The sequence below is a fragment of the Tursiops truncatus genome, chromosome 11 (assembly GCF_011762595.2).
Source record: "Tursiops truncatus isolate mTurTru1 chromosome 11, mTurTru1.mat.Y, whole genome shotgun sequence".
Taxonomy (NCBI): Eukaryota; Metazoa; Chordata; class Mammalia; order Artiodactyla; family Delphinidae; genus Tursiops; species Tursiops truncatus.
In genome coordinates, this window is record NC_047044.1 from 63,524,099 (window position 1) to 63,541,807 (window position 17,709).

Genomic DNA, 17,709 nt, shown 5'->3' on the forward strand with positions numbered 1-17,709 from the left:
CCTTATCAGTAAAATGGAGATAATGCCCATCTTATACTATTAGAAGAACAAGTAAAGTTAGGGCTTCCCAGGTGAGGCAGTGGTTGAGAATCCGCCTGCCAATGCAGGGGACACGGGTTCGAGCCCTGGTCCAGGAAGATTCCACATGCCGTGGAGCAAATAAGCCCATGCGCCACACCTACTGAAGCCCACGCGCCTAGAGCCCGTGAGCCACAACTACTGAGCCCGCGTGCCACAACTACTGAAGCCCGTGTGCCTAGAGCCCGGGCTCTACAACAAGAGAAGCCACCGCAGTAAGAAGCCCGCGCACCGCAACGAAGAGTAGCCCCCACTCGCCACAACTAGAGAGAAGCCCGCGTGCAGCAAGGAAGACCCAACGCAGCCAAAAATAGAAATAAATAAATTTATTTTTTTTTTAAAAAGTAATGTAAGTTAAGTGTCCAGCACAGAGTTGGGCACTAGGAGGCATCAATACTTAGTAAATAGCAACCGCAGCTCTACACCTTTGGTCTGATGTTAGCTCCATTCTGTGAGTGGACAGCCCTCCAGTGTTCACTGGGTGAATTACACCCAACAGACCTGAGACAACTTTTCCATTCTCTCTGTGAGGTCCAAGTGGGCAGCTCAAAGACTGCAGAGTTCTAAGAGCAGAAATGTGCCTGTCCCAGAGTTAATTTGGGCCTTTATGCTTGAGGCTCAGAGCTTTAGGATTATTTGGGCCTATCCTAGGCTCTGCTTCCGTAGAACTGAACACATTCAGAGAGAAAAACCAGAACTAAAGCTATGTGGGATTGAAACCAAAAAGCTGGTGATGGGAAAAAGGGAAGGAAAGAGGCATTAGTTACTTCCTGGTATCTATCTAAACCGTCCTAGAAGTTGCCAGAGTTTTTGTTTTTGTTTGGGAGGAAGGGGGGTAGAATTATGAACCATGTGACCAAAGAGAAACAAAGTGAAAGTACAATTTTGGGGGAAAAGAATCTCATTGGAGGACTGAAAAGAGGGAACTAGGAGAAAGAAAGAACAAAAAAGTATTAAGATAACCCAAACAACTGGCCAGATTCCAAACAGCAAAAGAGTGAAGAAGGCAAGTCCTATCTGGAATGTTGAGAAAACCAGGTGCCACAGCCCAGGAGATACCATCCTTCCAGGAGGCCTTTGGAATCCATTGTGTGGGCTCATTTTGAGTTGTCACACTAACCAGGGTGTTGCCGCCTGGCCAGGGTTGCTAAAATGTCCTCCTAAATCTGGGATAGTCTCACACCGTGAATTGTCCCACCCTCATTGGGAAATACTAGGCTGCTCCTGTAACTTAACTTTTAGTTTGTCCACCCGTAAAATAGGGCTAATAATCTATCTCAAAGATTTTCTGTAAAAACGCTTTTCCATAAACGGTATTTATAGTTGTCACTGTAGTTGCCGGTTATAATTACGTGCTATCTAAGGAAGGCCTTAAATTTCTCCGTTGTAAGCCACAGGCCATGATGTCATTAACTACAGTTTCTAGGAAAACCAGCATATTCCAGGAGGACTGCGCCCGCGGAGAGAAAAACCTTTTGAGAACAGCCGGCCCACGAAAAACTCTTCCTCCCGCAGACTCAAATGTTTGGCGAACCACATTGCCCAGCGGCCCCCGCGGCCAGGGGCCGACGCTCTCACCGTGTATTCTGGGATTGGTAGTTTTCAGGCCCTCGCTCTCGGCCTGCGCTGCTCAGCACCAGGAACTCGCCTTCCCAGCTTGCCGCGCGGCCTGGGGAGCAGCCCGGCGACCAGGAAATGGGGAAGATGGCGACTGCTCGGCGACGTTGAGGCCGCGTTGGGCGGTTCGGACTCAAGAGTGGTGAGTCTCGGGCGATGGAAGCGTTTTCCAGGAGCTTGCAGAGAAGGCGAGAGTGAGGGCACAGCGGTGGCTCCTGTCTCCGGGATAAGACGGGAAGAACGCCTCAGGGAAGGGGCACGAGCTTGGAAAGCCCTGGCGGGCAGGAGCGAAAGGGCGCGGGCCCCAGCGGGAGTGTTGGCTCCTGGGGGCACAGGGCAGGTCCCTGGACGATGTTCCAGGTCAGACCTTTTCCCACGCGCACAGCACCTGTGATACCCTCAGTCCGACTTTATTCCTTCATGTTTCGAGTAGCCCTTGCTCCAGCCGAACTGAAACTCTGGTTTTTCTCCCAGAACCAGTCATGCTTTCCCGCCTCTGCGCCTCCTGTATTATTTCTTTTTCCGGGAATGACTTCTTCCTGGCACCTTCAGTTATACATCTTCAGATTCTACCTATATTTCAGTGCTCAAGAGCTACTTTCTCTACAGTCTTTCCAAATTCCCTTTTACAAGTGAAAGTAAACTTCTTCTTTGAACTCCTGCAATAATTCATTTGAGCCTGCATCTTGCTATGTGTCTCATAACCCTCTTTTGTTTTGTAAGCTTCCTGTGGACAGGATCTTCCTGATTTCCTTTTGTAACTCACACAGCGCCTAGCATGGTGCCTTGCATATAGTGGATGCTTGATTAGTACATAGTTCACTGAATGAAAAAAAGACTCTGCCCCTGCCCTAAAGAACTGAGGAACTCAAAGATGTGGAGGTTTGTGATAAGTGGAACCTATAATAAAAGTTCCCTACGTTTACTTTCTTCTTATTTGCACTTCTCATTCTCTTCTAAGCTCACTCCACTCAGCCTTCTACTCCCTCCATGCCACTGAAACAGCTCTTGTCAAAGGTCGCCAAGCCATCTCTGTTTTTCCAAATGCAAGGGTCACTCCTTTATCTTCTAGTCTTTCTCCACTTGACACAGGTAACCCCTCCCTCCTTGAAACACATTTTTGATTTCTGTGATGCCGTACTTTACTATTTTTTCTTATTTCTCACTGGCTGTTGTTTCTTTCCAGTTTTTCCCTCTGGCTCCTCCTGTGCCTGACTTCTAAATGTTACAGTGTTCCGGAGGTCAATCCTGGGTCCTCCTCTAATTTCTTTTTTAACTAGAATGCCTACTTAGGTAATATCACTTAGCGTCCCATGGCTTTAAAAGCAATCTATATATTGATAACTCAAGTTACTGTCTCCAGACTCTCTCTTGAGTTGCAGAATTACATTTTCAACTGCCTTTCTGGAATCTCCACTTGGTTTTCTTATTGACATCTTACACTCAATATGGTCAAAATGAAACTTTTGATTTCTTCTAAGTCTTTTCCTTCCCCAGTCTCCTCTGGTCACTAATGGCACCGTGAACCATTTAACCAGTTGGTCAGACCGTAAATTTAGGAGTTACATTTGTCTCTCCTCTTTGTTTCCTCCCTTCATCAGTAAGTCCTATCAGCTCTGCCTTCAAAATGTACCCTGAAGCCCTCTACTTCTTTTCATCTCCATTGCCACTTTCCTAGAACAAGCCATTGTCATCTCTTGTGTAGACTACTGTAATAGCATTCTCAGTGGTTCTGTGTCCACTGTTGCCTCCCTACCGTAGGTTTTCTTGCAAGTCACCAAAGTAATTCTTTGAAAATGTAAAATAAGACCACATCACTTCCTGTTTATCACCTTTCTAAGGTTCCCACTGCAGTTAGATTAAAATCCAAGTTCCTTTACCCTGGCCTGAAACACATTTCCATGATCTAACCCCTGCCTACCTCCCTGAACTCATCGCAAATCAGTCTTCCCCCTTGGTCACTGCCACTGAGCCACATGAGTCTATTTGTTTGGGCCCTGCCGTGCAGCCTGCGGGATCTTAGTTCCCTGACCAGGGATCAGACCATGCCCAGCAGTGAAAGCGTTGAATCCTAACCGCTGGACCTCCAAGGAATTCCTCACACGAGTCTATTTTATTTTTTTTACTTATTTTTTATTTTTATTTTTGGCTGCGGTGGGTCTTCGTTGCGGCATGCAGGATCTTCGCTGCGGCACGTGGGCTTCTCTCTAGTTGTGGTGCACGGGCTCCAGAGCGTGTGGGCTCTGTAGTTTGCGGCATACGCGCTCCCTAGTTGAGGCGTGCGGGCTCAGTAGTTGTGGTGCACGGGCTTAGTTGCCCCGCAGCATGTGGGATATTAGTTCCCTGATCAGGAATCGAACCCTCGTCCCCTGCATTGCAGGGCAGATTCTTTACCACTGGACCACCAGGGAAGTCCCACACGAGTCTATTTTTAATTGGCAAACATGCTAAGCTAGTTCTTGCCCCAGTGCCTTACTGTCCCTTCTGCCCAGTAAATTCTTCCTCTGATTTTTGCAGACTCTATTTCCCATCATTCAAGTCTCAGCTTACATGTCATCTAAAAAATTCTTTCCAGAGCCTTCTATCTCTTGTTCATACTGCTCCCCATCACGTCACCCTGTTTTACTCTCTTCATTAGCACTCATTACTGTTTGAAATTCTCTTATCTTTCTGCCTGACTGTTGTCTGCTTCACTGGAATTTAAGCATTATGAGATCAGAGACTTTGTTTTGTTTACTGCTGTACCTCTAGTACGCAGAATAGTTTCTGGCACCTACCAGGTACTCAGTGAATATTTGTCGAAAGAATGCTGATGTCCAGGATGCTTTATAGAGAAGATGGCCTTTCCTCTGGATTGTTTTCTTTTTTTCTTTAATAGAAGAGGGCTATTTTATTTTATTTACTTATTTTTATTTTTGGCTGCATTGGGTCTTCGTTGCGGTGCGCGGGCTTCTCGTTGAGGTGAAGCATGGGCTAGAGCACGGGCTCTAGGCTCATGGACTTCAGTAGCTGTGGCTTGCGGTCTCTAGAGCACAGGCTCAGTAGTTGTGGCCCATGGGCTTAGTTGCTCTGTGGCATGTGGGATCTTCCCAGACCAGGGATTGAACGCGTATCCCCTGCGTTGGCAGGCGGATTCTTAACCGCTGTGCCACCAGGGAAGTCCCTGGATTGTTTTCTTAGGGCTATAAGTGGACGAGACATAAGTATAATTTCCATGTGATATGCATGACGTACTGGCAATTTTGAGGTAAAATGGGTTGTCTCCGCCTTTTGAAAGTGCTACTTGTTCATTTTTTTCTCTTCTTTACATACTCTCCCTTCTTAAAAATATATGGCAGGAATTACATGGGAAAGAGGGATCATAAGCTAAAGCTTAGGGAACTGTTATTTCCCTGGAACCATTTGGGGTTAAAGTAAGTTCTGAAAAATATATCCTGAGGCTTAGGGATGGTGGTGGTGATGGTGGAATAGAGGCAGATTCAGACTTGCTGTCTGAATTTAGCACCTGGCTGAAGTAAATTTTGTAGTCTGAAGGACAGTTGACAGTGTGGCATGGTGTTCAATGTCCCCTAGGCAGTATGGGGACAGAACAAATTCCTGCTCAAACTTTTCATGGGACTGGATCATAATCAAGGCTGTGAAAATCTGAGTAGGGAACATGAGTCAGAACGTCTGTGATCTCTAGTTTCTGGTACACTTCTTCCTCCCTCTTCCCCTCCTTCCCTCTCTCCATTCCTCCCTCCCTTATTTTAAGTTCTAAAATAATTGTAGGAAGGAAGGAAGTCGTAAAACCAAAGTGTATGGAGTCCTATGTACCCTTCACAAAGTTTTTGCCATTGTATAACTAGAAATACATTTCTTTTAATCTGAGTAAAAGTGAGTTTCTCTATTTGAATTTAGGTTTCCTTGAGGTGCTGATCATAATCCCAAATCTCTAAGTTAAACTCCTTTTTTCTCTTTTGAGCTTTCTTTGTGAGCTCAAGAGAACTTATCTCCCTTAGATGTATATATGTTGACTGATCCTGGTGGGCTGGCAGACACAATAGACTCCTAAGATAGGCAAAACAAGATGTTTCTAGAGATAGCTAGTACACTATTCATTAACTAACATTTCTTTTAATACTCTTGCAGTCTAATTATAAAAATAAGGTATATTCATTGTATACTTTTGGAAATGAATATTTACAAAAAGGAATCCCAGAGAAATAACATAGCATTAATGAATAAGAATGGGCCTCTGGAGCCAGACTGCCTAAAACTGTGACACTTAACACCCGTGTGTCCTTAGGCAAGTTACTTTATACATCTGAGCTTCAGCTTCTTCATCCATAAAGCATGCATACCAGTATATCTACCTCAGAGGGTTGTTTTGAGATTAAGTAAATTATTTGTAAAAAGTTTAGAGCAGTACCTAGTACATAATAAATACTCCTCTTACCCATGACAGATGGCAGGAGAGCTGGCTGATAAGAAGGACCGTGAGGCATCACCTTCCAAGGAGGAAAGGAAGCGATCTCGGACTCCTGACAGAGAACGGGATAGAGACCGAGACCGGAAGTCTTCCCCATCTAAAGATAGGAAACGGCATCGTTCAAGGGAAAGGCGTCGAGGAGGCAGCCGTTCTCGTTCCCGTTCCCGTTCCAAGTCCACAGAAAGGTAAAGTAATTTTCTGTTTGTTACGTGAAAAGGGAGTGTACATTTCAAACTCCTTTATTCTTGGTTCCTCTGATGCCTCCATATTAGGGCATTAGTCTTTCATACATTTCTCTTAGTTCTTAAAGGTTAATAGGGAACTTGTAAGATGAAGGTCCAGATGATCAAGGAAGATAGTTCATCTGTTCACATAATCCATGGCCTATCATTGCCACTGATACTTAGCAGTACAGCTCTGAGCTCTTAGACCTTCTTAGAATTCCCTCATAACTTCTTGGGAAACACATTTTCCAATTTGTAAAATATTACTTTGGGGAGAAAAGAGCATGGGAACCTTCTTAGGGCTGCAGTGAAGCAGGATACTCAGGACTCAGGAAGTGTCATGTAATTTCCTAAATGTGCTGTCTTCAGAGAACGCCGGCACAAAGAACGAGAGCGAGATAAGGAGCGTGATCGGAATAAGAAGGACCGAGATCGGGATAAGGATGGGCACAGACGGGACCGTAAGCGATCCAGGTACCTGAGGGAGTGGGAGTGGGCTTTAGGGCAACACTCTGGTCGCTTCCTCTCTGCATCTCAGCTGGCTCAGCTTCGGGGGAAAGTAAATTTTCCATAGCGAATCCTATTGGCAGTTATAGTAGAACTGTCTTTTTTAGAAGGCACACACCTTCTTTAGAAAGGATAACCAGTTAGTGAAGTCACCACTTCTTGAGGGTCAGCTTGTTCTTAGAATTTAGTTTGAAAAGGTTACCACCCAACAAAACAGCTCCATCGGACCATTCAGTTTTCTAACCAGAATGTACAACATATATTTGTTGGGATAGCTTAATGCACCAGTATCTTGATCTCTTTGTTCTGGAAACTTTTTTTTTTTTTAATTTGTTTCTTATTTATATTTTGGCTGCGTTGGGTCTTCGTTGCTGTGCGTGGGCTTTCTCTAGTTGCGACGAGTGGGGGCTACTCTTTGTTGTGGTGCGCCGGCTTCTCATTGCGGTGGCGTCTCTTGTTGCAGAGCACGGGCTCTAGGTGTGTGGGCTTCAGTAGTTGTGGCACGCGGGCTCAGTAGCTGTGGCTCACAGGCTCTAGAGCGCAGGCTCAGTAGTTGTGGCGCATGAGCTTAGTTGCTCCGCGGCATGAGAGATCTTCCCGGACCAGGGCTCGAACCCGTGTCCCCTGCATTGACAGGGAGATTTTTTTTTTTTTTTTTTTTTTTTTTTGGTGGTACGTGGGCCTCTCACTGTTGTGGCCTCTCCCGTTGCGGAGCACAGGCTCCGGACGTTCAGGCTCCGGATGCTCAGGCTCAGTGGCCATGGCTCACAGGCCCAGCCGCTCTGCGGCATGTGGGATCTTCCCGGACCGGGGCACGAACCCATGTCCCCTGCATCGGCAGGCAGACTCTCAACCACTGCGCCACCAGGGAAGCCCCTGGCAGGCGGATTTTTAACCACTGCACCACCAGGGAAGCCCTGGAAACTTTCTATACAAAGTTTTTATTAGGCCCTGAATCTGTAGATTAGAATTCAGGGCAAAGAATAGAATTCTTGCAACAAACGCAGTGGGGTTGAGATCTCTTGCATATTAAGCTTATAGCAGGTGTGGGGAAAGATTGCTGGGGCTGGTAGGAAGGAGAGATGAGGAAAGGACATATATAGCAGTATCTGGGAAGGGTGTATGTGGGTGGCCATGTCGGCTAAATTTATTGTGTATTCTCAAGTAATGCAGGATTTTTTTTTTTCTACTGACATGCATATGCTGTTTGGAGGAAATAATTTTTTAATCAAAATATAGTTGATTTACAATATGGGGTTAGTTTCAGGTGTATAGCAAAGTGATCCAGTTTCGCGTGTATATATATATATATATATATATATATATATATATATATATATATATATATATACACACACACACACACACACACACGCACACACGTGTATATTTTCTGTTTTTTTTCTATTATAGGATATTACAAGATATTGAATATAGTTTCCTGTGCTATACAGTAAATTCTTTTTTTTAAGAAATTTTTTAATTGTATGTTTTTTATTTTTAAAAAAGTTTAATTTATTTATTTTTGGCTGCATTGGGTCTTCGTTGCTGTGCGCGGGCTTTCTCTAATTGCGGCGAGCGGGGTCTACTCTTTGTTGTGGTACGTAGGCTTCTCATTGCCGTGGCTTCTCGTTGTGGAGCACGGGCTCTAGACGCACGGGCTTCAGTAATTGTGGCACGCAGGCTCAGTAGTTGTGGTTCGCGGGTTCTAGAGCACAGGCTCAGTAGTTGTGGCTCGTGGGCTCTAGAGCACAGGCTCAGTAGTTGTAGTGCACGGGCTTAGTTGCTCCGCGGCATGTGACAGCTTCCCGGATCAGAGCTCGAACCCATGTCCCCTGCATTGGCAGGCAGATTCTTAACCACTGTGCCACCAGGGAAGTCCCTACAGTAAATTCTTGTTGTTTATTTTATATATAGTCATGTGTATCTGTTAATCCCATACTCCTAATTTAGCCTTCCATGCCCCCCTTCCCCTTTGGTAACCATAAGTTTGTTTTCTGTGTCTGTGAGTTTGTTTCTGTTTTGTAAATAATTCATTTGTATTATTTTTTAGATTCCACGTATAAGTGATACCATATATTTGTCTTTCTCTGTCTGGCTTCACTCAGTGTGATAATCTCTAGGTCCATCCATGTTGCTGCAAATGGTAATATTTCCTTCTTTTTTATGGCTGAGTAATATTTGGAGGAAATAATTTTTGATATCAGTAGTGAAGATCCACTTCCCAGAAGAGAATAGTCTCAGAAAAGGAGATTCAGGTAGAATGGGGCCAAGATAGGGTCATTGTTAGGTTTCAGAGCAGGCAGAGTGACCAGGTCTGCAAAAGGAGCTTCAGGACATGTTGGATGACCGTGGGCCAGTCTTGCTGAGTCGTGGGAAAACTTCCATCCTCTTTTGGCGAGCTCAGTCTGAGCCTCATCCAGGGGCTAGGCTAAGAGTGATATGGACTTTTCCTGTTCCTTTGCCTTTAAGTTTATCTCCTGGCCGAGGAAAAGATTTTAAATCTCGGAAAGACAGAGACTCTAGGAAGGATGAAGAGGACGAACATGGTGATAAGAAGCCTAAGGTAAAAAGAGGAAGGATTTTTTTCCTCATCTTCCTCTTCAGTTCAAGCCCAACTTTGTTCTTCATAGGGAGAGAGCCTCTATGGACTGAAGTCCTGTGTTTTATCTTCAGGCCCAGCCATTATCCCTGGAGGAACTTCTGGCCAAGAAAAAGGCTGAGGAAGAAGCTGAGGCTAAGGTAAGAGCTTGAAGGTCTGTATTAGTTGGCTGGGGCTGCCATGACAGAACACACGGACTGAGTGACTTAAACAACAAAAATTTATTTTCTCACAGTTCTGGAGGTTAGAAGTCTGAGATCAGATGGGGTTGTTTCTTCTGAGGCTTCTCTCCTTGGCTTGTAGATGGATGTCTTTTCCATATTCACATGCTCTTCCCTCTGTGTGTGTATGCTCCTGGTATCTCTGTGTGTCCAAATTTTCTCTTTTTATAAGGACACAGTCAGATTGGTTTAGGGCCCAACCTTGGAGCCTCAGGTTACCTTAGTCACCTCTTTAAAGGCTCTGTCTCCAAATACAGTCACATTCTGAGGTACTGGAGGGTAGGGCTTCAACATGTGAATTTTGAGGGAGACACAGTTTAGCCCGTAACAGGGTCCTGGGCCTATTTATGTTTTCCTTAACATGTTTAATGCCTGAGCAAATATTTTTGGGCTCCCTGCCATCTTGCCATCAGTGGTGTGATTATACCCTGTTCCTAGATCATTGTTTACAGTTGTAATCTGTTTTGTAGCCCAAGTTCCTCTCCAAAGCAGAACGAGAGGCTGAAGCCCTAAAGCGACGGCAGCAGGAGGTGGAGGAGCGGCAGAGGATGCTTGAGGAAGAGAGGAAGAAAAGGAAACAGTTCCAAGACTTGGGCAGGAAAATGTTGGGTTCGTTTTCTTACCCTGTGGCCCCTAGACAGGGTAGGGAAGGGTGGGAATGGGATTGTGGTGTAACTTAGGAGAGCTAGAAAGCTATTTGCTCTGAGTTTGGAAGAAGGAAGGATGGGGCAAGTTTCTGAGAAAAATATCTTTCTGTTAGGTCTCCATTTCCCTTGTATCATAAATCTCCCGCCCCATTTTTTTACTCATTTGGTGTCTGTTGTCTGGATCTCCTCCATGCCCTCTTTTTTCTTCCACTGAGTTCTTCTGCAGCTTTGCTTTCTTTGGTCTACAGAAGACCCTCAGGAACGGGAACGTCGGGAACGCAGGGAGAGGATGGAGCGGGAGACCAATGGAAATGAGGATGAGGAAGGGCGGCAGAAAATCCGGGAGGAGAAGGATAAGAGCAAGGAACTGCATGCCATTAAGGTACAGGCCTCAGCTCTGTCTTCGTGGCCCCACGCTCCTCACACACTAAGGAGGCTTGCTTGTTGGGCCAGTCTGATCTCTGTATATGAGGTTTGGGCCTCCCGTTTGATGGGCTTTGTGTTCTGTGCCCGGGCAGGAGCGTTACCTGGGTGGCATCAAGAAGCGGCGCCGGACGAGGCATCTCAATGACCGCAAGTTTGTCTTTGAGTGGGATGCATCTGAGGACACTTCCATTGACTACAACCCCCTGTGAGTGTCTTCAGGCCTCAGTGCTAGGTCTTTTAAACTAGGCAGTTGCTAGAGAGAACCAGTGACTACAGAGCTAGAAGTAAGATAGGCTGGGATGAGGAGATGGGTAAAATAGTAGTTAGCCAGCCCTCTGGGCGATGAAGGACCCTGGCTGGAAGGGGAACTGGTAATGTTGGTAGTCTGCACCTCCATCCTTGTGCTTAGCAGCTCCTTCTCTTTTCCTCTTCCTCTGTCTCAATCCCAGGTACAAAGAACGGCACCAGGTGCAGTTGTTGGGGCGAGGCTTCATTGCAGGCATTGACCTAAAGCAGCAGAAACGAGAGCAGTCACGTTTCTATGGAGACCTAATGGAGAAGAGGCGGACGCTGGAAGAAAAGGAGCAGGAGGAGTGAGTGGGCAGGGCTGCAGGTGGTTGGGCAGAGCCGAGTCTACAGGAAGGAGACGGAGGATACGAACCCCTTCATTCCCCATGTCCTGCTCCAGGGCAAGACTCCGCAAACTTCGTAAGAAGGAAGCCAAGCAACGCTGGGATGATAGGCATTGGTCCCAGAAGAAGTTGGATGAGATGACAGACAGGGACTGGCGGATCTTCCGTGAGGACTACAGCATCACCACCAAAGGTGGCAAGATCCCCAATCCCATCCGATCCTGGAAAGACTCTTCTCTGCCTCCACACATCTTGGAGGTCATCGATAAGTGTGGCTACAAGGTATGAAGGAGCAGATTGGCCCAGAAGGCCTTACGTGTTCCCAGATTCTAGGGGGTACGGATTTAATTTGAGAACAGAGAACTTTGTTCCTAGACTGTTCGGTGCCTTCTCTGCCAGTGGGCACCAAGGTGACGTCTCTCAGTTTCTGGTGGAAGTATTGTTTGTTGATTGTGTTTCTTCTCGGGTCCCATTCCTGTTCACTGTGCTTGGTGTCCTCCCGTTGTGCTAGCATATGCGCCCACTCTGTCAGCAGCAGCCCAGGTGGTATAATTTTGCCTGTACACGTTACTGTCTCTGGGTCACTACAGGAGCCGACACCTATCCAGCGTCAGGCAATTCCCATTGGGCTACAGAATCGTGACATCATTGGAGTGGCTGAGACTGGCAGCGGCAAGACAGCAGCCTTCCTCATCCCGTTGCTGGTCTGGATTACCACTCTCCCCAAAATTGACAGGTGACATCAGCTGACACCAGTTGGTGAAAATGGCAAATGAGCATTTGGTTTTCTTTTTAAGTCTATAATCAGAAGCCTTTAGTCTGGGTCAGATATTAGGGAGTAATTGGATCATGATATCAAAGAAGTGCATGATTTTATTGCTGGCAAGGACCACTCCCTGGAGAGCTTGGCTATCCCGGCATCTGATCTTTAAGAGCAATTGTTACATTCTTTTCCCACCACCCTCCTCATTCCCTTTAGTTGCCCTTAAGAGTGACTTTGTCTTGCTCCTGTTTGTGGTTGGATGAGAACCAAAGCTCATGAAACTGTGGAATGCCCCATTTACCACAGGATCGAAGAGTCAGACCAGGGCCCTTATGCCATCATCCTGGCCCCCACTCGTGAGCTGGCTCAGCAGATTGAGGAAGAGACCATCAAGTTTGGGAAGCCGCTAGGCATCCGCACTGTGGCCGTCATTGGCGGCATCTCCAGAGAAGACCAGGGCTTCAGGCTGCGCATGGGTTGTGAGGTTTGTTCACCTGGCCGGCAGCCAGCCCGCCATTTGGGAGGGCTCTCTGTCTGGGGGCTCTGTTTCTAGTTTCTGCCATAGATGTACAGTAAATGAAGAAAGGGGCTGGTATGTATATATGTGCTGTTATTTATGGGGGACTTATGCACCAGGGATTGTACTCTGTATATCATTAATTCTCACAACCACCTTAAAGAGAATAGATAACGGTATTTCCATTTTACAGGTGAAGCTGAGAATCAGGTTAATAACTTGCCCAAAGTCACAGCTGGTGATGGGTAGAGCTGAGATTCATATGTGAAGGCTGTGCTCTTAATCGCTCTGAAAGACCATGTCGTTGATTTTGTGTTGCCTTCTTCTTAGGGTAGGGGAGGAGAGCTTTTTACGAGAAGTCTGCTGTAGGAATCAAGTCTTCTGCAGGCTTCTTAGTGTAATCCCTTTATCCAACCCCCTCCATAGTATCGCTTAGTCTCTCTTCCATCAAAGAAAGTTCTGTTGATGTTGCCTCTTCTGTCTAATCCCTGGACCTTACTCAGAGACCCCATTCATTCCTGAAAAAAATCCAAGGTAGCAACAAGTGATTTCATGCCACTTCTCAGGAACTTTCACTACCAAACATAACTGGAGGTTGGGGTCAAAGTTCCTTAGCATTGGGGATCTATTGGGTGGATAGTTCACAGAAGAGAGAAGAAAGGGGTACCTGCTGGGGCCACACATGATTCCACTGTACCCCCCAGATAGTGATTGCTACTCCAGGACGTCTGATTGATGTGCTGGAGAACCGCTACCTGGTGCTGAGCCGCTGTACCTATGTGGTTCTGGATGAGGCAGACAGGATGATTGATATGGGCTTCGAGCCAGACGTCCAGAAGATCCTGGAGCACATGCCTGTCAGCAACCAGAAGCCGGACACGGATGAGGCCGAGGACCCTGAGAAGATGTTGGCCAACTTCGAGTCAGGAAAACATAAGTACCGCCAAGTAAGGCTGCTTCCCTAGGCTGGGAAAAGTTGGGCAAGTTGCCAGACCTGCTCCAGGGCCCTTCTTGCCCTAGGCAAGTGCATGTTTCCAGAATGGTGAGGCATGGCTCCCCATGTACAGTCCTCTCACAGTCCTAGCAGTGTAGCCTCTTAGCCCTGGAAAAATGATTCCAAACAGTCATGCTACTGCCCGCCACAGGTGCTGGCAAATGCTCTCAGCCCTTCCTGTTAGCATAAGATGTAAAGTACTCTGCTGAACAGGCACTGAGGAAAAGAAGTGGGAAGGCAAAGGACAGTTCTCTCTCTGTCAGGCACTACTTCTGGCAGAACTCACACCATGGCTCATTTTCTGTTCTGCAGCTTGGGCTGCGCTGCCTGGGCTGATGGTGGGATGTGTGATGTGTCTGCCTGGGCCCAGGGCTGAACCTCTTGTTTTCATAGACAGTCATGTTCACGGCCACCATGCCCCCAGCGGTGGAGCGTCTAGCCCGGAGCTATCTTCGGCGACCTGCTGTGGTGTACATTGGCTCTGCCGGCAAGCCCCACGAACGTGTGGAACAGAAGGTCTTCCTCATGTCAGAGTCTGAAAAGAGGTATGGGGGCAGCTGAGCCAGGGGAAACAGAAAGGAGAAGAGGCTTTTTTTAGTGCGAGTGGTGGCCGGAGGGCGACTGTTCTGCCGTGTTGAAGAGCTGGGCATTGGAGATCCTGGAATTGGTGTTTGTAGATCAGTGTTGGGCATTTCACTTGGAGTGGAGGGTAGTATGCATCTCATTTTTCTCTTCCTCTTCTCTCCAGGAAAAAGCTGCTGGCAATCTTGGAGCAAGGCTTTGATCCCCCCATCATCATTTTTGTCAACCAGAAGAAGGGCTGTGATGTTTTGGCCAAATCCCTGGAGAAGATGGGGGTGTGTCTGGGGGGGGGGAGCAATGCCTGGTCTCTTTGGTGCTGCTTTCTGAAACTAGACGGGCCCCCTAGGCTTCTGCTTTCAGTGCTTACCTACTCTTGAACCTCTCCAACATTTAACAAGCCAGGGTCAGAGGGAAAAGGGTGGTTGATGGGGATAAAGAGGACTTGGTCGATTGCTGTGACTCCCTGTCCATTCCAGCAGTGCCAGCCACAGCTGCCTTGGGTCTTCCTCCAAGTGTGCTGGGGCCAGGGAGAGGTTATGAGACACATCCTGGCAGGATCTGAGGATATGGAGTAGAGTGGGTCAAAGTGTTTCGTGTTTATTTATGTTTGGGAGAGAGGATGGTGTTGTCAGGAGGGAGATGTTAGTGATGAGTGTCCTTTACTCCTGATACTGGTGTTGGAGGGGAAGGGTGTGTCCTTTCCACTCAGGCTTAAACTTCCTTAAATTTCTTGGTCCCTGCTTTCCACCCTCATCTCTTACCCTCATTCTCTCTTTCACTACTTCTCATCTGTCTGGCTCCACATCTCACCCCTGATTGCTTTACCTTTGACCTTGCCCTGTCTGTGTCTCCCCTCACCACCACCCCCAATCTCTCCTATCCCTTTCTTCAGCTCATCTGTTCTCTCCTTACTTCAGTTGCCCTTGTTCTCTTCTGCCTCCTTCCCCTTTCCATCTCCCCTGCTGCTCTCTGCAACCCTCCCTCCTCCCAGTCCACTCCCTCCTAACTTCTGTCTTTCCATGATCCCATTGCTCTTTCTTCACCTCACCATTCTTCCAACAGTACAATGCTTGTACGCTGCATGGTGGAAAAGGCCAGGAGCAGCGAGAGTTTGCACTATCCAACCTCAAGGCTGGGGCCAAGGATATTTTGGTGGCTACAGATGTGGCGGGTCGTGGTATCGACATCCAAGATGTGTCTATGGTTGTCAACTATGATATGGCCAAAAACATTGAAGGTAAGTGCAGGGGAAAGCAGCTTCAATCCAGGTAAAGGGAGATTCCTTGCCCGTTTCTCCTCGAATAGCTCCACTGAGGAGGCTCCTGCTGTCAAGTCTCACAGCTCTGAGCCTAGGGCTGCTTGTCCCAGTGAGAAGAGCTCCTGCCCTGTATCTCTCTTGGGTGTGTTGTCCCAGCTCCTGGGATTGCACTCTGTCTTCTGGGTATGGAGAAGAACGGAGCTGGGCCACTCCGTCTTAATGTGGTAGGATGGCCACCATCAGCAGTGCCAGCGGGCAGAGCACCGTGGGCACTGCAGATTCAGGCAGTGCGAGCTGTGTTTACTGCCCTCAGAGGTGTGGTGGCAAGGATGAAGCCTTTAGAAGTGGAGGCTTCATGCACTGCTCACGAGGGCATCTGGCCTGGCGCCCTGAGTGACATTCCTCCCCCTCCTCAGATTATATCCACCGCATTGGCCGCACGGGACGAGCAGGCAAGAGTGGTGTGGCCATCACCTTCCTCACCAAAGAGGACTCTGCTGTGTTCTATGAGCTGAAGCAAGCCATCCTGGAGAGCCCGGTGTCCTCCTGCCCCCCAGAGCTGGCCAACCACCCCGATGCCCAGCACAAGCCGGGCACCATCCTCACCAAGAAGCGCCGGGAGGAGACCATCTTTGCCTGACACAGCACTCTCCCTGCGGTTCGAGGCTGCGCCCTGGAGCCTGTTCTTCAGGACCCTCACGTCTCTTCCCAGGTCCGCACTCTTATGGGGGCTTAGGAAACAATCAGACTCCCTGGCCCAGACCCTCAGTTCTGAAGGCCTGAGTGTGGGGCTGTAAGAGGAGAGGAAGCTAGGAGGCAAGGAGAACAAATTACCCTAGGTTTTGGCCCAGCCCTGCCCCTCCGGCGGGCTTTGGGATTGCATTGGGCCATCAGCTCTTGCCAGGTATGGGGGCAGCCAATTGGCACTGCCTCCTAGACTGAACAGACCTGGCTGCCGGGCTGGGACTTCTTCGGCACAGACGTGACTGCGTGAGCTGCAGCACCATCGTTGCCCTAGGTGACCCAGGGGATCTGGCACTGAGGAGTATGGATCTTGGACTCTCATTGTCATTTTGACAGCTGTTTGCCCTTTCGGATTATCCAACAAGTGGAGAGCCTTGCTTAGAGCTGTGCACGGCCCCTGTGCCGAGGGGTACCGTGCACTCCAGGCCCTCACCCGGGGAACTTTTTAGCAGGTGTGGGGATGGGGAGCTGGCTGAGTCCTTGAAGTCAGAGTGAACTTCTGTTTTCTATTCTCTGAGAAGAGTTTGTATGTTCTGAGAATAAATACATGAATATTAAGGCTGTGTCTTAGTTCTAGCTAAACTCATCTCCCAGGTCCTCCCTGGTACCACAGAAGACCAGGAGGACAGCACTGGGCACAGTGGATTTACTTGGGAGATGAAAGAAAATCAACATTCAAAGAAGAGCCTAGGGTCTGAGCTGATAGTTTAAGTCTATAGGAGGTGCCTGAGGGGAGATGGAAAAGGCACCGACAGCAGGACCACGATGCATCTTCCCTCCCCTGCTCTGGCTTCACAGAACTTGAAGCTCTGGCCTGGACACCCTCCAGGGAGCTTTGCACAAGGGTGAGGAAGGAAAGCAGTTGTGAAACTTTGGCAGGTGAAGCAGTCAGAACCACTCTCCCGCCCTGGTGCAGTGTGCTTGACACCAAGTCTTCAGGACCTTTGCTTGTGGCTCCCTAACTGCCGAGCCCACTGCTCATGGGAGGTTGTGGAGACAGGCACCAGAGGCACCACGGAAAGGTGAGCTGGGCCCGGCTGAGTAGGTTGTGGGGAGAGGGCTAGAGGGCTGCACGGCCTGGGTCCTCCCCCAATACTCTTACCACATGCTCTTCCTTACCCATCAAAGAGCTGGGCACGTACCTGGAGTTCAAGTTGCAACTACTTCAGGACCTTTTTGGCCTGAGGTAGGGACCGTGTAAGGTGACTAAGCCTCTTCTCCACCTCCCCAAACAAGTCCCTTCTGTGCTGCTGAAAGTTTCCCTCCAGGCCCTGGGCATGGAGGGGTACCTGGGAGTATAGTGCCTCCCCCAGCTCTGTCCTTTGCCCTTCCCATTTAATGGGTTCTTTGTGAGAGAGAGGCTGCCAGGATACTTCTTTACCTCCTCCAGTCTTGGCCCTGCAGTGAGGAACTTGGCTACTTGAGC

At 48.1% G+C, this 17,709-nt stretch overlaps 1 protein-coding gene across 1 annotated transcript; it reads left to right on the forward strand.

The window, feature by feature from the left end:
* The first annotated feature begins 1,714 nt into the window (after window positions 1–1,714).
* Window positions 1,715–16,841, forward strand: DDX23 (DEAD-box helicase 23). Its single transcript, XM_019934512.3, has 17 exons — window positions 1,715–1,837; window positions 6,143–6,351; window positions 6,760–6,864; window positions 9,370–9,463; window positions 9,574–9,639; window positions 10,191–10,329; window positions 10,616–10,749; window positions 10,886–10,998; window positions 11,243–11,386; window positions 11,482–11,707; window positions 12,016–12,161; window positions 12,495–12,672; window positions 13,410–13,652; window positions 14,093–14,244; window positions 14,448–14,556; window positions 15,344–15,518; window positions 15,956–16,841. Exons 2-17 carry the CDS (start codon window positions 6,143–6,145, stop codon window positions 16,177–16,179), a joined length of 2,457 nt encoding a protein of 818 aa, XP_019790071.1. The 5' UTR covers window positions 1,715–1,837; the 3' UTR covers window positions 16,180–16,841.
* The last annotated feature ends 868 nt before the right edge of the window (window positions 16,842–17,709 follow it).